Source organism: Podarcis gaigeae, assembly GCF_964106915.1.
Source record: "Podarcis gaigeae genome assembly, chromosome: 9".
NCBI classification, from domain to species: domain Eukaryota; kingdom Metazoa; phylum Chordata; class Lepidosauria; order Squamata; family Lacertidae; genus Podarcis; species Podarcis gaigeae.
Genome location: NC_139685.1, coordinates 24,249,548 through 24,274,251, shown reverse-complemented (window position 1 = coordinate 24,274,251; position 24,704 = coordinate 24,249,548). Strand labels below are relative to the sequence as shown.

Below are 24,704 nucleotides of genomic sequence, written 5' to 3'. Positions count from 1 at the left end.
AGTCAAAGTTCTTGAAGTCTTTTGTGCTGTGTGTGCAGAATATCAGGGGTGGTGGTAGGGCAGATCTGACACAGAGTTAGCTTTCCCTTATATTTTGGAGTGGCCTGTATTTCAAGATATTGTTGCTTGAGAATTGCTCTAGGAAAAGAAAAGTAGAGACCACATCTTTGTAAATTCTTGTATCAAAGAAGAAGAAGCATGTTTATCCATCTATTATTTATTTGGTGCTTGTTTATGCTCCTACTAGAAATGTCGCTTCTGGTATTGGATTCTGTAAAATACAGTAATGCTGTTCTCATTCATCTGATAAACTGGGAAGCTAGTATAAGGTGAAAATGGTTAAATTAGTTGCACCATTATAGTTAATGAGACTTCTCTTGCCAAGATTGTCTGTTAGGCACTTGTTCCATTATAAATTCATGCATTACAAGTGAGCCTTGCTAAATTAGCTTGCACCTTGACTTTCAGCTTGTTAAAACAATGCTACAATATATGGAACATTTTGGGCTTTATTTTGCCAGAAAAGCTAGCAGTTGCAACACTTGCATTCCATAAAAATTGCTAGTTTGTAAGCGCAACATCCAATTTATCAAGCTTGACCTTGTTTTCATCTCTACCACTGATATATATCTGCTCCCTAAGCTGCACTACCACCAGCCCCTATCACTAAGTTCTTGTTGTATGGATCCCTTGACTGAGAAGGTTCAAAGCATGCTATCTGTGAGCATGAGAATGGAAAAACCATGGTTATATTGTTATATCCTGTTTACAGGGAAAGAATTGGAATCTTAACTGGGCTAGTTCAGTCCTTCAGGAATGCATAAAGTAGATATATGTGCACTGACGTATAGGAAAAAACTGATTTATGTTGGAAGCAAAGTATAGTCGAGTGGATTGAGTTGGCCATTGTGTCGGGGGCACTCTAGAATCAAGTCTCTATATAATTTCCTATTTCTATAACATTGTATTTTTGCAATACAAAAGATATAGGTCACTAGAGAAGTTTTCTTTTGTATTCTTTCTGTTCTTTCGCTACTGCATAAAAGGTGGCATTTGCTCTTTATTTCCTTTAATGAAATATTAACATTCCAATTTAATTTTGTTAATGTGAAAGTTTATGTACCCTGTAAATTCTGCAGCTGATGTCGTCTCTTCTAAATGAGAGAACGTTAATTTCTTGCTGAGGCATATCTGGTGGGCTTCAACATTCTTCAAAGTAATAAAATGTGGTTTTCAGAATGAAATATCTCTCTGATGTTGAGCTACTTTGAAGTCAATGAAGTGGTGGCTTGTGTTCAGTTAACTGGTAGAGGATACAGTGGTACCTCTGGTTGCGAACGGGATCCATTCCAGAGCCCCGTTCGCAACATGAGCAGAATGCACCATGTGCATGCACGGGTCGTGATTTGCAGCTTCTGTGCATGCGCGTGACGTCATTTTGAACATCTGCGCATGTGCAAGTGGCAAAACCAGGAAGTAACCCTTTCCGGTACTTCCGGGTTGCCGCGGGATGCAACCTGAACAGATTTAACCTGAAGCAAACGTAACAAGAGGTATGACTGCATTGTTCCCATGATACATGATATCCTCTTGGCGTCACATGTCATAAACAAGGGGTTGCCAACATTGTGTTCATCAGAACCAATGTGCCTGTCAGTCTTTGATGATGCAATTTTAGAAAGTTCTTTTGAGAGAGGCCATTTTCCATCTGATGGCTACCTCCTTTTCATGAGCAATGGGCATACTGTTGTGCCATGGTTACACAGATATATGTTATGGTTTGGGAGGCTTTTAATCCTACTGTTTTGATAGTCTAACTGTTTTTTACTATTGCTTTGTTTTTTTAACCTTGTAATCTAACTTGGGATTCTGTGTGATCTGAAAGAATAGAATCTTACAACTATAAATGTACAGATTTTCAGACTAAATGGTGATCAAGCAGTTTCCCGTTTTCTCAGCATCCATTCTGGGTGTCTCTCATTTAGGCAGGCTTTGAAATCTGCTGCACTCTGAAAGTCATGTGAGCAGTTCACAATATATTAACGTTAACTTAATATGTGTCTTTTCAGAATTGTTATAAAAATTAAGTATGGTTTAAGTCATTAAGAGGAAAAGAAAATGTTGACTTTGCAAGGTCATAGCATTACTGCATGGATTTCTTTTGCTTAATCCTATAGTGTGCCCCATTGCATTTGTCTAGCTAGCTACTTTAGTGCAAGTGTAATAGAAAAAAATCTCAAAAAAGGCTTTAAAGGAGATAACCAGTTCTTACATGCCTTCAACATAATTGTTCCATGGTCACCAAGATTCTTGTTTTTTGCACTTGGTGTATACATAGTATCGCTGGGGGGAAAGGAAATGCTCTCTTGAGTGCATTAAAACCTTAGTGTTCTGCACCAGCGTTTTAACAGACAATGTCTGAGTGTGAGAGATTTTTCTTTCGGGCATTCACATACTTGTTTTCTCTCGCACACACTCACACACTGTTGTATACATATTTCATTTTTTGTGTGAACTGGATTGTACACTGAGAGCCGGAGGCCATTTCCGCCATCGTAGCAACACATTCTGCAGCTGCCGTGGTCATGGAAACTGTTGTAGGTAGTTTTCATATCCAAGCCCATTTGCAAAGAGTTTTCTCTATGCAAATCCACACAGGAGAGAGATTACATGAAGAAAAAAACGATTGGCCATTTCCCATGAGTGAATTGAACCTTGGAATATGTTGCTTTGTGGGGTTCAGGCCTGAAATGGACGAATCATCCTAATTATCTCAATGCTTTGGATGAAAATAATGTTGGCCATTTCTGTCACATTTCTAAAAGTCTGAGACTTCTGTTATGGTTAAAACTGTCAGAGACTGGTGGTAACCCCAGAATTGCATAGAATCTGTGGCCAGTATTGATGATGCCCAGATGAAGTATAAGTTGAGGCTACTTTGAGGCTACTTTGATCAAAAACTATACAGCATTTCTTTAAAGAGCATGAATCTTTTTAGATGCATAATGAAACATGGAATCAAATTGGGTTGCTTAGTCCTTGCATATTCTCTTTATAGAAATGCTATTTAAGTCAACTTTTGAAAAAGATATATTTCTCAGTTGTAATGTTTCCTCTGTTCATTTTGAAAATGCAGGTTTGGTTATTCTTGATGCTTTTGTTATCACTGGGTAAGGTCTGGCAAAAGAGATGAGAGTAGATTCAAGTGAATAGAGGTTGCATTTTAATTCCATCAAAACGAAGTGAATTTCTCCCCCAGAACATTCATGTCTGATAGGGTACATCACACAGTATTAAAAGTACTAGTTTTACACAAGACAATTAAAAGAATAACCTTCAAACTTTCTCAGCGACTTTCGGTCTCTTATCATTCACAGAAATGTCAGAATCATAATGCATGTACTCATGAAGATTTTGAACTGTGAATAGAGGAGGCTTCCTTTTGAGGTTATATTTGCTGGAATAGAAAAGATAACAGCATTATCAGTGTTTTTTTAGTGTAACCAATTTCTCATTGCATAAACTGAAATGGACTTAATGTGGTTCAAATATTAGTTGAGTGATAATATTGGACTTGTGATATAAAGTCAGGACATTGCTTTTAGATGAGGTGCAACTCAAATAGAATTGTAAGGTTTGGGGAGTTAACTTTCATTGTTTGGGTATTTTAAGCCTTATTTGAACATGCATGCTGCATAAACATTTGCCTCACTCAAAGAGCTAGTCCACTTATGTATGTTGATCTCTCATAAATTTCAGCATCAAGTGATAAGTTGCATGGGTTTAAAATCTGATCGTTTTATCTCTGTTTTATTCCTGAAATGTTTTTGTATAATGGTTAGTCAGTTGATTGACTACATGTCACTCAAAGAACAGTTACTGAGTGAGTACAAAATACACAAAATTATTAAATGTGTGAATGGCCCATGACTGATAGAATTTTAATACCTTCCCACATTATCTTATGTTGGAACTGACCCTAAATACTCTGGTTTTGGTACCTCATTTGGAGGCAGTGAAAAGGGAGGGTGTATTGTATTGTGTGTGTGTGTTTTTATGTCTCTTTAGGAGCAGTTTATTTTTTAACATATTTTTATTAAAGATTTGTTGGTTTACAAAAGTATGTGCAATGTCTTTTTTTTTCAAGTTACATTTTCTACAGATCAGTTTCATTTGTTGAGACATTACAGTACAGTGGTATCTGGGGTTACATACGCTTCAGGTTACAGACGTTTCAGGTTACAGTCTCCGCTAACCCAGAAATAGTACCTCGGGTTAAGAACTTTGCTTCAGGATGAGGACAGAAATCACATGGTGGCGGCGCGGCAGCAGTGGAAAGCCCCATTAACTAAAGTGGTGTCTCAGTTTCAGGTTAAGAATGGACCTCCGGAACGAATTAAGTACATAACCAAAGGTACCACTGTAGTGTTATATTAGGAAGAAAAGAGGGAAAGAGGCGGAGGGGGCCATGGTGCGTAGGGGTGGGGTCAGGTGGCAATGTTTCTATTTTACTTAATGTATGTGTGGGGTTTTGTGTCAGCGTCGCTTGTGCAGGTTGTCTTTACTATTCGCTTGTGTTCCTTTGGTGGTAAGAGAGGTTGGGGTTGGCCTAGGGTGTGGTTGTTTGTTTGTGATTGGGTGTGGTGAACTTATTGTATTGTTCTTTGGGGTATTGCAAAGGCTTGGATGGCTGCTGCCAGGACCGCCAAACCTGGTGACAGTGGTGGAAAAGCAGGCCAAAATGCAAACTTCATCTCCTCCCTTCTTCTGCTCCACTCCTTCTGCTTTGGGCAGAAAAAAGTGTCATTAAATATAGAGGAATCAAGAAATCAATGTGCACACTTAAACCAGGCCCAAAAAGAAACTGTTAGGATAGAATTGGTCTATAGTCTCAGGGTGTTTTCAGCCTGAGGGCCACTTTCTCTTCTTGGCAAGTCATATGCTAGTGGTGAGTGGTTCCAGAGGCAAAAGTGGGCCGAACAACAACTGTAACTTTTACCTTTTTACAGTAAGCTAGTTTCTACACACCTTCACACACCCATCTCTTATCCTCCATCCAGATAGGCAAGAGGCATTATTAGAGCTCAGTGGCACAAACAAGTCAGGGAAAGAGATCCTGAAGGAGGGTGCAAAGCAGGGGAAGTGAGGGGTGTGGCCTAAGGAGGAGGGGTGTGGCCTGGGAAAGTTCCAAGGGCCCAAATAGAGAGACCTAGAGGGGCTGCCTGTTGTCTTTGTCCATGGAGTTTTCTTGGCAGGGATACTGGAGTGGCTTGCTGGTTCCTGCTCCAGGTGGATAACGTTTAGTCAAAACTCTCCACTGTGACCTGTCCATCTTGGGTGCCCTGCACGGCATAGCTCATAGCTTCTCTGAGTTATTCAAGCCCCTTTGCCACGGCAAGGCAGTGATCCATGAAGGGGCAGTGATCCATGAAGGGAAGATCATGGCCACTGGTCCCATCACCTCCTGGCAAATAGAAGGGGAAGAAATGGAGGCAGTCAGAGATTTTACTTTCTTGGACTCCATGATCACTGCAGATGGTGACAGCAGTCCAGTCACGAAATTAAAAGATGCCTGCTTCTTGGGAGGAAAGCAGTGACAAACCTAGACAGCATCTTAAAAAGCAGAGACATCACCTTTCCAACAAAGGTCCATATAGTTAAAGCTATGGTTTTCCTAGTGGTGACGTATGGAAGTGAGAGCTGGACCATCAAGAAGGCTGATCGCTGAAGAATTGATGCTTTTGAATTATGGTCTGGAGGAGACTCTTGAGAGTCCCATGGACTGCAAGAAGATCAAACCTATCCATTCTTAAGGAAATCAGCCCTGAGTGCTCACTGGAAGGACAGATCCTGAAGCTGAGCCTCCAATACTTTGGCCACCTCGTGAGAAGAAAGGACTCCCTGGAAAAGACCCAGATGATAGGAAAGAGGAAGGGCACAAGGAGAAGGGGATGGCAGAGGACGAGATGGTTGGACAGTGTTCTCGAAGCTACCAGCATGAGTTTGACCAAACTGCAGGAGGCAGTGGAAGACAGGAGTGCCTGGCATGCTGTGGTCCATGGGGTCACGAAGAGTCGGGCAAGACTAAACAACTAAACAACAACAAGAAGAAGAAGAGGGGTTGTATTTGGCTCCTGGGCTGAAGGTTTCCCACCCTTGCTATCATCATTCCCTTTGCATTGAGAATCGGGGTGATTGCTAGCTCCTTCCTTTATGGCTACAATATCACAGTTTTCAGGATCTTCTAGTTGAAGCTGTGGCAGTTAAAACAGTACCAAGTCAGTATCCATTTGTCCCTACTATACAGTATGAAGAGGTTGATGCAATCAATGTAGCATTCTGCATTCATACAGTCAATTTTGATACTTTTATTGATAAATTATTCAGACCTTATCGTTTCTCAGAAACCTGTAAGGGTATATGCAAAGAGCACATTGAATGAAATGATGGTTTGTGCTTGTGTCCTTGGTTCAGCTAGTAGATATATTTTTTAAAAGGTCTCAAAGTATTCTCTGTGTGGCTAAATCTAAGAGCATTCAGTAATTTTAATTCACTTTAAGGCAGAAGCTTGATGGATACACACTTTTTCCCAGTTTTATTACACCAACTCCTGTACTCTTGCTAACCTTGGCCTAAGCGTGATTAATGCAGAAAGGAGCAGAATGAAAATCTTTTTCATACTTCAGATTGCCATGTGCTTTGTGGGATAAAAATGTAGCCCCAACTTCAACTTCAAATTAAAAGCCTTAAAAGGAATACAGTGTGAGAGGCTTCTGTTAAATGCTTAAATAAATGAAATGACCAAGGCCAGGACCTGTTTTCAGAAAGAGAAAAGTAAGGGGAATGTGTTGTGAGAGGGAAGATTATTGGTTTGTTTTTGTTCTTATTTTTAATTGTCTTTTGTGTCTTTTATATTGCAATTTTATGTTGAGATCTGTGGATAAAGTGTGATGCACAAATAACAACAACAACAGCAAACAACAATAATAACCATAATAATAGAAGCATATTGGAATGGTCTGACATCTGCAATATTTAAGAAGTTAGCTTTGCATTTCACTCCCTGAAATTTCTAACAGTTGCTTTCTCCTTGGCAGCCTTGCTACATTTTGAGTTCGGGAACTATATATTTTCAGAATGAACAAACAGATATGATATTTCTCAGCATGGGAAACCATGCAAATCTATAGTGAGTGGTGCTGTATACTCTTTCTTTTTTCTTTCTTTTTTCTTTTTTTGCTGTACCAGCCTTCACCTTAACTAGAGGCAATGGAAAAGGCAGGGGAGGTCAGCCAGCAACACCCATAGCATAGTTGCAAGCCCTGATAGCTGCTATGAATTTCTGCTACATCTTGAAAGCTGAGAATCGTGGGGAAGTAAGGTATTGCGGAGATGATATTATACTGCAGTGTTATCAGGACCTAGGGGTTTGATATGAACTGTAGATTAATTTCCTGGTTGTCTAAGGGATGACAGGGGAATTATTCCAGTTGTTCCATACGATTTCCAGAGTGGATAAAGGTGATGCTGACACTCTCATCTTTAAGAGGCATGCTGATGAATCATGCCTGCAGGGATTGATAGCATTCTAAAAAAAGGTAAAGAGACCCCTGACCATTAGGTCCAGTCGCGGACGACTCTGGAGTTGCTGCTCTCATTTCGCTTTACTGGCCAAGGGAGCCGGCGTACAGCTTCTGGATCATGTGGCCAGCATGACTAAGCCGCTTCTGGCGAACCAGAGCAGCACATGGAAACGCCATTTACCTTCCCACCGGAATGGTTCCTATTTATCTACTAGCACTTTGACGTGCTTTCAAACTGCTAGGTTGGCAGGAGCAGGGAGCGAGCAACGGGAGCTCACCCCGTTGTGGGGATTTGAACTACCGACCTTCTGATTGGCAAGCCCTAGACTGTGGTTTAGACCGCAGCGCCACCTGCATCCCTGATAGCATTCTAGCTGGCCTCTAATCTGCAAATTGTTATCATTGCAAGATGGTGGGAGATTCATTGGCAGTGCTGGGGGAGAGCGGGTGTGACGTAGGAGACTCTTAAAGGGAAAATGAGAATTTGAGAAGGCATTTACCCCTTGGTAGCTGAAAGGTTTGTATGCATCATACGCACACATGAACAGGATGACAATATAAACCCCATTCCTGGTTGAATATAGCTGCACTTCTGTATGCTGTCTCTCGGGAAATATTAATTTAGCTATTCTGCATAGCTGTGCTACATGATAATAAACCCTACGTATCAATATTTAGATGTTATGGAGTTTTAAATCATCAAAATAGGAGCTTATTGCAACAAAATGACCGTATAATGAGTTGAACATAAATTTGAACAGAATAGTAAAACTCACTTGTACTGCTAGAAAATCGGTCACATCCTTTATGATTTAAATTTTAATATGTTAAGTGTTTATGTAGTTATGTGCCTAAAATAATTGGCACAATAAAATGTCTCATCCTATAAAGCTTTTACCCTCATAAACCTTATTCACACTAGTAGTTCCATTAACTCTAATAAATATGTATATATATTTATAGTCACAGCAGTAGCACTCCGCTCACACTTAGAGTGTGTTCATTGTCTATTTTCAGATACCCATAATTGGCCTCAAATAGTTTGGATGGAAATAATCTGTGACACAAGCCTGTTTTCGGACTGAGAGTGGGGAGGATATTTTAATGGAAATGGCTGAGAAACTGCCGAGATTTGAGGCAGAGATGAAATGTTACTGTCTGCAGCTGAAATGGAAGGGTTTCATTAGGTGCTAGAAGATGCCAGAACTCCTTCAAAGTAGAAGATGACAATTTCTCCTGGATACACTATGTTCACTATTCATTTACGAAAAATATTTGTAGGCAGGCTGCCTTTCAAGGGAATGCCCTCTCAAGAAGATCCATAGATGCTACTTTGACATAGCAGATTTCTGAGAACTTTTAAGAGACAGGATTTCAGTACCATAGGCCTAAACAATGCCAGCCTGAAAGCCTTAGTTGAAGGAGCCAAGCTTAATTCATTGCAGGCTTCCATGGCTGTGGGGCCACCACAAAAAGGCCCTGTCTCTCATGCCTGCCAGATTAATTGATCTGATCGGCAGACACACAGGCAGGACTTCATGTCCTGCATTATTATTGGGGAAGCCTTGATAGAATGTTACAGAATATTAAATAAACTCCCTGGGCCACCTAGTCACCTCCCCTGCCCAAAGCTGTATCTTTAATTTGTGAGGCCCTTTCACAGAGTAGCCAACATTGCTCAAGGGTGTCATAACCCAAAAACTAAAGCTTTGGGCAGAATGGCATAAGTGCCTTCAGCTGAATCATAGTTTATTGGAGGGGAAATCCAAAAGAGGTGCCTTAGTGAGCTTAAAACAGAGAGAGAGCCATAAAGTAAAGAGGAATATAACTGGTAGAGCAGGATAAATCTTGCTGCCTCTATTTATGCTATGTATATTTATATTCTGCTTTATCCCACAGGCTACGAATAAGCAAGAGTTGAGAATGTAATTAGCTTTATTTATATATAAGTGCTGTCAACAGAAACTGTCTAGATAAATAGACTAACTAGGAGGAAATCTGAAGTCTTGTGGGCTGGAGAGATGTGTGAAAGGAGCGGAAGTTTTCTCTTTTTATTAATAGCTTTTAAATACAATTTTAAATTGATTCTTGATAGCGTTAGTACAATTTGTGGGATTATTTTTTTAACAAATGCACACACAAAGGCCCTCAACCATCTTATTGATGGAAACTGCCGTCACACATGGACATAACATATAAATAATATACTGAAAACTGGAGGAGAATGCTAAAAAAAATAATTGTATATGGAGTAGGTGAAATATGAGACTTGAGGAATTGTTTTAAAAAGAGAGGGGGAGAGAGATTCAATTAAACTAATGTCAGCTGGTAAAGAGTTCTATAAATAAGAAGCAATCAGAGAAAAAGCTCAGGATACAAAATAGCTGGAGAGATGTCAGCTCTAGCAAACAACAAAGAACTTTGAAGAATGCAAAAAGCAAGAAGGAGAATATAAAGTACTCAGAGATGAAAGATAAGCAGGAGCTGGCGAATGGATACGTTTGAAGGGAACTAACAGTCTTAAATTGAGTGCAAAAAAGGAAAGGTTAACGGGGAAAAGACATCAAAAGCTAATAAATATGAACATGTTGGCCTGTAACTAAGGGTGGAGCCTTAATTTTGAGTGCTGTGTTGTGAGCTCTGAGGGGTCAGCGTGTCACATGACCCCTTTCTGAAAGCACCTCATAACACATCTCCCAACAAACTGCCCCCTCCCCAAACACAGGGGCTTTAAGAATGTGCCTTTAAAACCACAGTGAACAGCCTCACAAGATCAGTGCATTGCATTTGTGTGCTATTTAATTAATTAATAAGGGTATACCCTGCTTCTCAGGAGTGGGGGGAACCCAGCCACCACCACCTTAAACTCACCTTGCCAAATTTTTAAAAATCCAAAAGACAAATGACCAGAACATACAACACATCAAAATGCAGAACAAAGCAGAAAAATTCTGCTTGAAGCGAGAACACAGACACAACAATACATGCCTTTTTAGGAAGTGAATGCTAGTAATGTGGGGCTACCACTGAAAAGTCCCTGTCTCTGCTTCTCTACAGTCTGGTGGACCTTGACAGCAGATCAGAGAGCAGGGGTTCAGTTGCTGATCGCAAGGTCTGGGCTGGTTTGTATGGGTCCAAGTGATATTCCAGTGAATGGTCCCAAACCATTCACGTTTTTAAAGCAGGGATGGGAAACCTGTGGCCTTCCAGACAGCGTTGGACTACAGGTCCAATCATCCATGAGAAAAATTGATTCCCAGTCTTTCTGGACTACAAATCCCATCATCCCATGCCACGAATAACTTCTAACCGATTAGTTTGCATAATTTCACAGATCATTGTTATTTTTAGCTATTCCAAATATATCAACGGTTACCATAACACTCTTTGTGAATGAGGACTGGGTATCTAACAATTGGATGAGGAAGCATTCCAGTAATCTAGGTGTTTTCTTTCAAACCCAATAGTCTGAGTTTGTGAGCACAACTCTGTGGTCTGCTCTGAATTTAGAAGCTCTGAGAAACTCATATCAACATCTGTCTTCATGCCAAGCGAGCCTTGCCAAGAGAGTAACAAGAATAATCCCATTTAGCCAGGGGGCTGGCTGGCAGCTTTTCCAGCGGTTTAGTTTGAAGCCGAGCAGTGTGAAGCAGAATGTGATAGATGAAACGTCACAAGGGAAGATTCTGGATCAAAAGCATCACAAAAGAAAATAGGGGATAGGTGCAACTCAATATACATAGAACTTCAGTAATTAAATTCAAATAAACCATAGTGCTACAGAAATAATTCAGATCCCTTAGGAGTTTCTGAATGCTAAATAAATGTTATGCAAGTTTCAGTAATTCTGAGAGGAAAAACAAAATAACTTAGGACATTAAAACTTCCCCATTAATGATTCGAACTTTGGAAAATGATGGGACTTTAATATTTAGGGATAATAGAGATGCCAGCCCTTTTTATAGAAAGGACTTATAGAAATGGTTGACCAGAAGGACACTGAAGGGATATTGACTACTCTTTGCAGCCTTAGTCAAACGTACCTTTCAGTTACTACATGGGGGTTTAGGAGACATTGTTGAGTATTATCCTGGGGTTTTTTTGTTTTGTTTCAAAAATTAATGAGCAGGGACAATTTTTCAATAAATTTATTTTTTTGACATTTATATTGACCTCTTGAGCTACAGGTCACCTTTGTAAGCAATATTATGTCCCTTATTATTTTTCAGGTCATTGTGCAATGCTAGATGGTTTTATTGCTGTCCAGTGTCGACTGATGCACATCAAAGCTGCAGTTAGAAGGTTTAGAATAGGCTGTAGATCTACTAATTACTGTATTTTTTGCCCTATAAGACTCACTTTTTCCCTCCTAAAAAGTAAGGGGAAATGTGTGTGCGTCTTATGGAGCGAATGCAGGCTGCGCAGCTATCCCAGAAGCCAGAACAGCAAGAGGGATTGTTGCTTTCACTGCACAGTGATCCCTCTTGCTGTTCTGGCTTCTGAGATTCAGATTTTTTTTCTTGTTTTCCTCCTCCAAAAACTAGGTGCGTCTTGTGGGCTGGTGCGTCTTTTAGAGCGAAAAATACGGTAGATATCTTTTTTTAGATAACAGTTTGTTTTGCAATCCTGCCCATTACACAAAAACACATGTGTTTAAATCCCAACATTGGGTTAAAAATGTGAAGATGGAAGCTGTGCCCCTCCTTACTCTGCTCAACAACTCCCTGCTGTTCCCCACACATTAATTCCCCACATCTTCCCCATCCCCATCCTATGCTACTACTAAGCTAGTATTTCACCTTTCCAACCTCATTTCTGAACACTTCTCTTGTCTGTTCTGCAGCCCCATTTTGCACACCTGTTTTTACCTTCACCTCCTGATTCTGGGCAACCCCCTTTGCACGCAGACCACCTTCATAATAAGCTCCTACATCTTCCTCCTTCACACATTGCACTACAAATTCTGAGACCGAGCTCAGAGTTCATGCAAACCTGGAATTGTGATGTGGCACTACAAATCCTCCAATGGCTATGTGATGACAACCTTACATTTTAAGCTATATAGGGAGATATAACTTAAATATGTGTTACATAGAGTGTGCCAGGGAAGCGGGTGGCTGCTGTGTTATTAAATGTTAAACCTCTGCCAATGTCTGCCTTTCTTCTTATTTTTTCGAGGGATGTTGGAAATTTTATATAACTACATTATTACATCATGCTAAAATTAAAGTATCCGAACAAACAATCATTAGCTGCCCAAACTGGGGAAAGGATCAATAAGAAACAGCTTCTTTGAACTGGATATTTGTTAAACATCAAAGATGATTTAATAAGAAATTGTGCCAAAATTGTATCAGATGCAGCTTTTGTCATTTGGCGATTAGAGGTCTTTATGAAGACAAAACAAATCTCCCACTAACATAATGAAATGCTATTGTTAGGTCTGCAGAAAGTGAAAACAGGCATTTCCTTCAAAGGAACGATGTAAACACTGTGCTCTCTAGCGGCCACTGAGATAGCCTGTGAGTCTATTGTGATGGTTTCATTTGCCTTTCCCTCTCTCTAGTCTGGCAAATGAGATGGTACGCCTTAGGGTCGTAAAATCGGTATTCAAAGTGCATCCATTAGTATTGCAGCTTTGGGTGTGATTGACTTTGTGCTGGTTGATGACAGTGAAAACATTGAAAAAGACTCCCGCAGGAAAGAGGCCTCAACTGGTGGGAGGGAATAAATGAGCCAGGTCTGCCAATGCCCTCCTCACATAATTACATGAGGCTAACAGCAACTGTGGTTCCCTCCTGCGTTTGGCACTAGGTTTTGCGAGGAATTAGCCACTGTTGATTTTTTAGGGGCGGAAGACAATTTTGTAGCATGTTAACAATGAATTTCATTATGGCATGGGTTTTTACAGGCCAGTGGAAAGATTTGTAAAAATAACTTCCTGTACGTACTGCAGTTACAGAGGTGGGGGAGGGGGGCATATAAATGACAATTTGCTCCTTGTCTGTTTTTGATTTAATGAGTTAAATATTTTATCTGTTTTAATTTTGCAAACAAGGTGTAGCATTTTTTTAAAAATCTCATAGATTTAGGAGGATTGGTGGTTTCATCCAACTAAGTCATTGCATGATCAAAACAACTACCACTCATGCAATGGCAACCACCCCCCTCAATTGTGTGTTCCCCACACCACCCCCCAAATTGCTCCAGATTTTGGGGGGGGAGAATCTCTGGAGCAAGTTGGGGATGTGAGGAGGTGCACAGGAAAAGAGAAGGAAGGAAAGCTCTGTTGCATGAGCAGAAATCATTTCACTTGTGCAATGACTTAGTTAGACGCATCCCTGTGATCCTGAAAAAATAACCTAGAAATTGCTGGAATAAACTTTCAATAGGCATTGCTTCATGAGAGGCAAAAACTGGGCAGAGATGTATATGGCTGTATATAGCCTGCATGCTTAGATATAGCTGTTATGAGCCATTGTAAAAATGTTATCCAGAAATGTCCTTTTATTTTTAAAACATTTTGTTTGTTTTTTCATTTATTAACAATATTTGTACTACCCCAAAGTTCTGTGAGCACCGTGTGTGTGTGTGTGTGTATAAATCCAGCTTCTCCTCTGGCTTGAAGTGGTTTCCAACAATAAGCAGCTTGCCACATAACTTGTTACGGCATAACAATGGCATTAAGGCATTAAACATCAAATATGACCCAGCAGCCACGAAATCCAAATGCCGTTAAAGGAGCCAGGGGGAAATTAGCAAGTTGGCAAAACTGCTCTCAAACACAAATGGTCTTGCAACGCTTCCTTAACCTCACTAGGTAGCCACACTGATACACTTTCTCTAGTAGCTTGTTCCAAAGCCTTCAAGCTATTGCAGGGAAGGCCCTTCTAGTTCCCTTGCTATCAGCAATCTAATTCTAGGCAAAAGTTGCCTAAGCAGAGATTTACCTATACATCTTAATTGAAGGAGGGCAGGGAAATATCTCAACCTTACAGCCAGATTCCCTTGCAGACACCATTTCAGTTGCCACATGCCAGCTGTGAGGCCTGATGTAAATGTTTGTAGAGCAAGAAGTATACATTTCTCTCTCTCTCTTTTACTTTTCTACACACACTTAGCTCTGGGCTCCATCCAAGCAAGCAGTATACATCATCAAAATTCAGGGACACAATTCAGCCAGGCAAAACACTCTAGGAAGAAAACTGGTGGGTCGTGTTGCATGGGGAGAGTCCCACAAGTCATATACAAAGCTTGGAGGCTGCATTTGGATCCTGGGCTCGAACTGCCTTCCCCACCCTCAATATACACACTCTGTTGCATGCATCTGACGCCGCGTCACTGAGAAGCCACTAGGCCAGGCTTCCTCAAACTCGGCCCTCCAGATGTTTTAGAGACTACAATTCCCATCTTCCCTGATCACTGGCCCTGCTACCTAGGGATCAGGGGAGTTGTAGGCCAAAAACATCTAGAGGGCCGAGTTTGAGGAAGCCTGCACTAGGCTGTCTGTGCTGGGTGGCTCATCCTGCCAGTCACTTCCTGTAGCCCAGTGACTAGCAGGAGAGGTAGGAAGTCCCACTCAAACCTCTGACCCCAGAGCATGAATTCACATGGGGACTTTATGGAGACCAATATGTCTGTGGTCTAAACCACTGGGCCTCTTGGGCTTTTTTATCCTAAGGTCAGTGATTCGAACGGGACGCGGGTGGCGCTGTGGGTAAAAGCCTCAGCGCCTAGGGCTTGCCGATCGAAAGGTCGGCGGTTCGAATCCCCGCGGCGGGGTGCGCTCCCGTTGCTCGGTCCCAGCGCCTGCCAACCTAGCAGTTCGAAAGCACCCTCGGGTGCAAGTAGATAAATAGGGACCGCTTACTGGCGGGAAGGTAAACGGCGTTTCCGTGTGCAGCTCTGGCTCGCCAGAGCAGCAATGTCACACTGGTCACGTGACCCGGAAGTGTCTTCGGACAGCGCTGGCCCCTGGCCTCTTGAGTGAGATGGGCGCACAACCCCAGAGTCTGGCAAGACTGGCCCGTACGGGCAGGGGTACCTTTACCTTTACCTTTTACAGTGATTCGAATCCCCACGACAGGGTGAGCTCCCATTGCTCTGTCCCAGCTCCTGCCAACCTAGCAGTTCGAAAGCATGCCAGTGCGAGTAGATAAATAGGTGCCGCTGTGGCGGGAAGGTAAATGCCGTTTCCGTGTGCTCTGGTTTCCGTCACGGTGTTCTGTTGCACCAGAAGTGGTTTAGTCCTGCTGGCCACATGATCTGGAAAGCTGTGAACAAACGCCGGCTCCTTCGGCCTGAAAGCAAGATGAGCACTGCAACCCCATAGTTGCCTTTGACTGGACTTAAGAAGAAGAAGAAGAAGAGTTTGGATTTGATATCCCGCTTTATCACTACGCGAAGGAGTTTCAAAGTGGCTAACATTCTCCTTTCTCTTCCTCCCCCACAACAAACACTCTGTGAGGTGAGTGGGGCTGAGAGACTTCAGAGAAGTGTGACTGGCCCAAGGTCACCCAGCAGCTGCACGTCAAGGAGCGGAGACGTGAACCCGGTTCCCCAGATTATGAAGCTACCGCTCTTAACCACTACACCACACTGGCACTAACCATCCAGGGGTCCTTTACCTTTACCTTTTACCAACGGTAAACCTGGCAAGAAGGACCCAGCCATAACAGAACTCTCCTCATTTGTGATTCCCAGCAGCTAGCATTCAGAGGCATCCTGCCTTCAGCAGAATGGAGGTAGTATCAACTTGTATGAAGCACAAGTATTAACTTGTATGATGACGCTTGTAACTTTTAAAGCTTAGAAGTGCTGCATAATTGCCACGTCTTCAGTTTTACTGCTTTGAAGAAACAGCTGATCCTCTTGTTCCACTGAAGGGGACCGATGCTTAGCATTGGTTAAGGTGTTTGCCAGTCCTTCCTCTCCTTCAGCCCAATCATGGCATGTGGGAGCAGTCACACTGAGCTGGAATGCCCCCCCCCAAGCCTAAGCAAGCTGAAAGTCTGCCAGAGTAGGTCTAGCCAGCTGCAAGGCTTTTTTAATTGTCAAGAACTAGATAGTGAGCCTAAGGCTGCAGCAGTATAATCAAATTTGCATCTAGCTGTTCCAATGTCTGCGCTCTTAGCAGCCTTTTCATTTCACTGTGTCAGAAATGACCGTTTGGACAGCTGGGACAACAGTGCATTCCTGTCTCTTTAAAAAGCAAAGTAAACTTTTTTTGGAACTTGACAGAAATGCTCTCCTCTGATGCCAGCTTATTAATTTAAATGGAGTTTAATTAATGCCCCCACGCAAACATCTCTAGATTATTTTTTCCCCATCACCTGTACCAACTCATTGAGGCACAAAACCCATGCTGCTTTATTCAGGTAACAGCACTGCAGACCGTTGTGGCATCTAAAATATGCAATCATGTTTAAATTTTAATGGGGGCTATTGCAGGAGCTAATTGAATTGCCTTGAGGACTAAAATGTAACTCACACAGGTCTTGTTTCCAATTACCGTTTTCTATTTTATTTACACAGTTTAACAGGGAGAAAGGAATGAGTGCAATTTACATTTAATGTAAGTGTCTTACTGAACCGTGACAGATATCACTCTGGAGATCACAAACATATGCAGCATTTAGAGAAATTTCAAAAAAAATATATAATCCATTATGGCTATCGTTGATTACTCTAGAGAGAGTGTGCAAAGTATATACCATCTCTGGTTCAGTAATGCTACATAAGTCTAGGAGAGCAGATAAATAATTTGGTTCTCAAGAAATAGACATGTGTTTGATATTATTCATTTTGATACTTTGGGTAGAACATTCCACTCTTACTGCCTTCAGTGGGACCAAAATAATGTCTTAGAGTTAAATTGCAAATCCATTCACAAAACTGGGTTCTTCTGGCATGAAGCGCTGATCTGCCAAGCATTATTTTGTGTAGGAGACCAGTCCATACTAGCCACTCTGCTAGTACAGGACATGGGAAATCAAGTATTGATTAGGATAGTAAATTTTTAAGAACACTTTGCAGCAAAGTATGAAGTTCTTATTCCACCCCACTTTAAAGTGACCAAGAAACAGATGCAGATAGAAACAAGGCTGGTACTTCATAGTTGGCAAGCTGGTGGCACAACTGGGCAACTGCTGAAGGCCTGGCAATCTCTCTCTGCCTCTGCTTATTGCTCTCTAACCACAATGCCCCTTTCTCTATCCACACCACTGGCATTGCTGCCTTCTCTCTGCTTATATGTGTAGGAAGAGGTCTTACTGACCATAGCTGTCAATTTACAGATTTGAAAATAAGGGACCAGCAGCCTTGAAAATAAGGGATCAGCAGCCAAAATAAGGGATTTTAGTCAACCAACTCCCAAGCCAAAGGCAGAAAGCCCAGCCAGCAGCCAAATGAAGCCTCAAGTGGTGGTTCCCACAGCGCAGCAACCCAGCGAAGGGGATGCAGCAAGGAAAACCACCATCACCTCTCCACTGGGAAGCGCTGAGCAAAGACAAGTCCCCAGGCACCGCAGCCGATTTGATCGGCACAAGGCATGCAAGCTCCACCCCTCAGTCGTTCTTAGACTCCTTATTGGGTGAGCAACGCAGCCAAGCAACACAGTTGGAGCCTCCCTCCTCCCTGGCCGGCAGGGAGGGAGGGAGAGGAACTGCTTCCTTTGAAACCCAGGAAATTTACGGGATATCATCAATCCAGGACAGCAGCGGGAAACAGCACTGGGATAAGGGAGTTTCCCGCCAAATAAGGGACGGTTGACAGCTATGCTTACTGACTTATCTGTTGGCAGCCATCTGTCTCGAGAGACATTGGAAGAGTGTGCTACCAAGGGTAAAGTCAAGCCGTTGGAGAGTTACAGCGACTGCTGTGGCTGTAGAGATCAATACAGGAGAAACATGTTTTATTGCAATTGGGGCAGATGAAGGCATCCAGTTTTGCTGTTACAGGTGCACCATGGCTTACATGTTTCTTTACAGATAAATTAGAAACGTATGTTGTAATCCCTGCATAGCCGAACACCTAAGGACTCATTAAAAAAAATACCAGAATATATGTGTTGGATAGAAAAAACAGGTGCCATTAGTTTAATTAAAAAAAAACTTCAGGGATCATCATTACATTTCTATCTTGTTAGCTTTATTATTATATATTTATATCTCATATGGCTAGTATCCTATTACTGATAGTAACACACAGTTGATTTTTATATACTGAAATGGATCTTATTAGCATTTTTCTGGCAAGGAAGATGAATTAGTCAGCTAGCACTTGTGACTGCATGAAAAACCTAAAATTCTTTACAGTGGATAAGAGTAAAGCCTTCTGAAGACAAGTGACTGTTACTAGAAAGAAAGTTGGCAATTCACTCTAAATGGCACCACTGTCGTATCAAGATTTAGGAGACAAAATCCTTGCAGTGTTGTAAGAAAAGATCTTTTGAAGCAAGTGACCTTTAGTATCAAGTTAATTCTTTGCTGAAGTCTGCCGGGCCCTTTGGCCATTGTGACTTGCTGTTGCAGTTACTTTGATCACAGAAATGGATTTGGAAAGTGGATCTGTTAAAAGTCTTTGAGTGAAGACTCTCTTGTAGCTGTACCTGAAGTTGAACTGATGTGATGGCAAGTGAGTATGCTAATTCATCCGACCGCCTTGAACATAAGAGCTCTGCAGCATCTTGTCCAGCATCCTTTGCTCACATCGGCCAACTAGATGCATATGGAAAGCTCCTGTGCAGCAACTTGAGTGCAACAGCACTTTCCCCACCTGTGTTTCCCAACCAGCTTAATTGGATGACCCTGACTTCTAGAATTAGGAGAGGCAGAAATAAATTACCCCTATTGACTTTCCCCCCACCATGCAAAAACCTCTATCATATTCTCCCCTGCTTGCCTTTTTTTCTAAGAAACAAAGCCCCAAGTGTTGCCCCCTTTCCTCATAGGGGAGCTTCTCAAAGCCCTTGATCATTTTTGTTGTCCTTTTTGAACTTTTCCCAGCTCTGCAGTATTCTTTTTTTAGATACAAGGGCCAGAACTAAACACAGTATTCCAAGTATCACCCCATCATAGATTTCTATAATAGCTTTAGTGGTATTGATAGTTTTGTTTTCAGTCCCTTTCATGCCATTCACCTTTTTCACAGCTGACACACACTAGTTCAGCATCTTCATAAAGCTATCCGCTATGACCCTAAGCTCTTGTTCCTGGTCAGTTACTTTCAGTTCAGACCCCATCAGCAAATGTGTGAAATTATAATGTCTTTGAAATTTATGTGACATTTTGCCACAGTATGTATTATTTTACATTTGCTTCCATCTTACTGCCCATTCACCCATTTGGGATAGATCCTTTTGGAGCTCCTCACAATTCCTTCTTGTTTTATCTGGTATTATCAGCAAACAAGGCTATGTCAGTGCTCACCCATAATTCTACACCATTAATGAGCAACTGAAAAAACACAAGTCCTTGGCCCGGGTGGGTGTCCCTCCACTTTTTACATCCTTCCATTGGGAGAAATGTCCCTGTTTTACACTCAGTTTCCTGTTTCTTAACCAGTTACTAATCCATAAGAGGATTTACCTTATTCCCATGAGTTCCTAAACTTTACTCAGGGGACACGGATGAGGTGCTTTGTCATTATTTATTATTATTATTATTATTATTATTATTATTATTATTATTACTATTACTATTACTATTACTATTACTATTACTATTATTTTGAAAGTGTTAGTTACACAATGACACATCTACCTGTAGGCTTGTTGACATATCAGAGAACTCTGAAAGGATAGTGAGACAGGAGTTGCTCTTTTCTACGATTGGTTATTCTATATTTTGCACTGCTTTCCACCAGTTTTCCTAGAACAAACATTAAGCTAACCAGCCTGTGATTTCCCAGATTCTCCCTGATCTCTTTTTTCAAAAAAATATTGATACGTTGGCCACTTTCCAGTCGGGTAGGGAAGCTGACCTAAGGGACCCGTTACATATTTTGCTAGAAGATTGGCAGTTTCATATTTGAGTTCTTTAATAATAATAATAACTCTTAGGTAGATGCACTCAGACCCCAGTGATTTGTTAGTTTTTAATTTGTCAAATAAGGCTTAGCTTAGAACATTCCTCAGACTCCCTCAGGTTTCATTGTGAACGTAATTCAGTTCCATGTAGGATGCAGTATATATGGGACTGTGGGTCCTTCAGACAGAGAAGCCTTCTGGACCCAGCCTCTAAAAGAACATAATATGCAAGCTGCTCTGACTATGGTGGCAAATGCTCCTCACACATGGTGGCACAATTTTTGGCTGTGTGACCTGTGCCTGTTGCTCCCGAGAGACAATGTGATTGTGCTATCTTCAACATGCGACCATTATACAAGAAGGGCTCCTAAGGATAAATTTTAGAGCATACGTACGCACTCTCTTGCAATACATTTTGAAATCACCCCTGCTTCTGGATGCACTTCACCCTGGCTGCAAGCCCAGGAACAGTTGCACTAACTACTCCCAGCTCATCATTGCTTGAAACTGCCCTAAATGTATAGCAAATGCAGTACTAGGGATAGCATAAGAGTTTATCCAAACTTGGCTCAGATTCTAATTCAAGAGGTTTGCAAATAAAGGGGAGGGGAGAGAAAAGCAAGTCCGAACCAAACTTGAATCTTCCAACCTCTGAACATCCTTTGCTAAGTGTTCAAAGTCAAAGTGCTCAGGAAGGGAAATCCTATGTTACTCGTTTTTCCAGCCCCAATTCATACTAATAGAGATTTTGGAAGCTGGCCCATCTCTATAAAGAACCGGGGTGCAGATCATCAAAAGTATTCCCGCTTCATTCTTCAAATCGAGTTCCATATATACTTTGGGGGGGATCATTATCTATGCTCACATTAATAAAAGCAGTAATTTGTGCGTCTTTTCATCTTAGCGAGTTGGTTATTTTCATTTTGAGATATATAGTTTTCAACTCCTGACAGGTACCTTAGGTGCTGTATACTTTGGTGCTATATGTTAATGGCTATGTAGATGCCCTAATTATCTTTCTGTAGGGCGCTTGATTTAATTTAGGCTTCATTAACTTTCATCCCTTAGGTTGACTTTCCTTCAGGTATCCTGAAATTTGATAGCATTGTAATAGGTTTTTATTTATTGGGTGGGGATTCCGCTTATAGAGGGACTGCATACACAGGAAGTTTAGTGTGGAGGTGGTGGTGCTTAGAGGAGCCTGCCAAAACTGAGGTATAAATTACAAGTTTTGGTTCTGTACAATATAATTTTGTACTGGAAGTGACTCCTGGGTTCCTAAATTATCCTTACAAATAATTATTCGCCAGCTGGTTTCCCAGCCCCACATCCTCTTATCAGTGCTCCTACTTTACTTTAGTTTTCTGCCAGCTGTTCACTGTCGCTTGCTGTGAGCCTATTGTAACTCACTGTTAGAGCATCTGTTTTGCATTACACAGTTCCAGGTTCACTTCCCAGTATTTCAGGACTGGGAGATACCCCTGACTGAAATCCTGGGGAGCTGGTTCCAGTTTAGGAGGGTCTGAGCTACATGCACCCTCATCCATACCACAGTCACTTAAATCTAAGAGTGACAGCAGAAGAAGTGCAACACTTCTTTTTCATTCAGCGTAGCATCATGTCACCCAAAGGCTCTTCTCTCACCCCCCCCCTTTCTTCCTTAAAGACAAAAGGTCTAGAAGATCTGCATAGGCAGCTGTCAAAGCAGCAGTAGATTTTATTTCATATGTAATAAACGTATACCTCACAATTAATGTAATCTGCATGCTTTGGATGTACATCATCTATGAAAAGTGTAAAAATTAACTTTCTGGTAAATGGTCAGTTAGTGGTCCAGGAAACCAGCAGGGAAATGAAAATGTGTTACAAGATATTTGAAGTTATAGCATAAGAAGGCCACTGATCCCTCAGTACAGTGGAACCTTGGGTTATGTACTGTCCTCCTTACAAACACTTTGGGTTACGAGCTCTGCTAACCCGGAAGTAGGAGTTCTAGGTAGTGAACTTTGCCCCGGGATGCGTGCCAGTGGCTTGGCGGTAGTGGGAGGCCATTAGCGAAAGCGCACCTCAGGTTAAGAACGGACCTCCAGAACTAATTAAGTTCGTAAATGGAGTTACCACTGTACATAGACTTGCCCTTGACATGAGTGGATCCCTTTGTCCTTTTAGATGAATGAAATAAAGTGCCCCCTCCCACCTTACTGAATGACAAGTATTTCAACATATGTGCACTCACATCTTCAGACTGCCATTTAGTAATTGGTCTTGTTCCTCGGCCTAGTCCCTCCTCGACCCTTACATAGTGTCTTATCTGGCAACATTTTGAAACATCATTCTGATACTTTTGTGTATTTTTAATGGTTTTGTGGCTTTTTTTAATGGAACCAAGTATGGAATCTCCCAGGGAGGGTAGCACACAAGGGCCAGGCTAAAAATTCAGCTTGCTGGATAATTCCCAGTACCTGCTGTTCAATATGTAGGTTTTGATCTGTGTTAGTGCTACAATTCTGATTAAAGCTCAGGAAATTGGCAGACAAACACTGCTTTAAGAATAGCCTTCTAGGAATAGGCCAAAGGCACATCTAGTCCAAAACTCGGTTGTGAACAATAGCCAGTCAAATGCCTTTGGGAAGGCCACCAATGGTGTGATGACAGTATGGGAGATAACTCAATGGTGATGGCAGTAGCCTACCGCTTTTAGTTATCTCCCATAATAGTTCTTTGGTTTTAAGCAAGAATTTAGAAAGGTGCAACTCTGCAGCCGTGTTTATGCACCTCTGTCATCTCTCTGTATTACTTTGTACTTTGTACCCTGCTTTTGCCAGGCCGGTTTTTATTTGCTTTTAGTTCTGTTAACACATATCTTTACTAATTGTATCCTTTTAAAAATCCTTTGTATGTGCTAATCTAATACTTACTCTCCCTTTCCCTCCATTTCTCAGAGTTACATTCATGGAAGCAGCCAAGCACAATTTGTTGCAGAGTCTCATATTATACTGCTCCTGAGTATCCTTCAAATGTTGATGGATGGAACAAGGCAAGCTAAGCAGAGTCTGCTATTACATGAAATTGCACTGACAGTGAATATCACTGAGGTTTTGAACAGGTATTGCGTTCCCTGCCTATTTGCTATGTGATTAAGATGATGCCCAATAGTTTGGGGGGTTCTATGTGTAGAGAAAGGTGGGTGTTTTTGTTGTATACTGCTAACAGGTTACCTAGTGCTGTGTTGCGTATTGTTTTCCCTTTGTAACAGAAAGCAACTATGTTGTGTTAAACTATGGATCAGCTCAGGGTGTCAGCAGTGATCATCAAGTGACAAGATCATCATTTTAATCTTTTTCTAAACTTGCCGTTATTGCAAGGATAGGGAACCAGTTGCCCTCCAGATAGTGTTGAGTTGCAACTCTCATCATCCCCAACACTTTGGTGTCTAGTAACATCTGGAGAGCAAATAGGTCTTCCTTTATCACAACAAAAGACTGTATTCCTAGTTGAAATGTAGAAGCAAGTCTCATTGGAAGCATATTTCCCCCACCCAATACACACATGCCATTGTACATCTCTTACACCTTCTCCACACAAATGAATGGGTGGATAATAATAATTAATAATAATTAATTATTTCTTGAGCTTGTTTGGAGGTTCTAGCAGGGGAGCGCAGCTATTGTATACTCTTCACCGAAGAACGGTACACTCCTTCTAATCTGGGATGGTCGTCCTCTTCCACCGAGCGCGCAGCTTCGGGAGGGACGCACATGGAGCGGTGAGGGAGGAAGGGGACACCCGCCCAGCCAGCCAGATCAGCCGAATCAACCCTGGCGATCAATGGGGTGACAGATGTCGCAGCCAGATCGCCCTCACATCCAACAATTAATTAATTATTTCTACCCCACCCATCTGGCTGGATCACAAGGATGGGGTATATATAATCTACAAGCAGTGATCATTTTGTGCAGGGATTCTGTTCCTGTCCCCCACGCATGTCGGTAGAGCATGCATAAGCATGCTCTGGCCCTCCCTTGTTCCACCCCCATTTCACCCCCATTCTGCCTTCTTCCAGGTCCAACAGGACCCGCACATCAGCGATCATG

General features: G+C 41.7%; 1 protein-coding gene across 2 annotated transcripts in view; it reads left to right on the top strand.

Annotated features, from left to right (window-relative positions):
- The window catches only part of TUSC3 (tumor suppressor candidate 3), a 123,797-nt gene that overhangs the window by 70,962 nt on the left and 28,131 nt on the right, over positions 1 to 24,704 (top strand). For both annotated transcript variants that reach the window (XR_014568092.1, XM_083755875.1), the window contains exon 7: positions 23,553 to 23,616. Coding sequence is in view for 1 of the 2 variants with exons in the window: in XM_083755875.1 (XP_083612001.1) it covers positions 23,553 to 23,616 (64 nt within the window). In the remaining variant the exon portion in view is untranslated. The remainder of the gene's footprint in view (positions 1 to 23,552; positions 23,617 to 24,704) is intronic.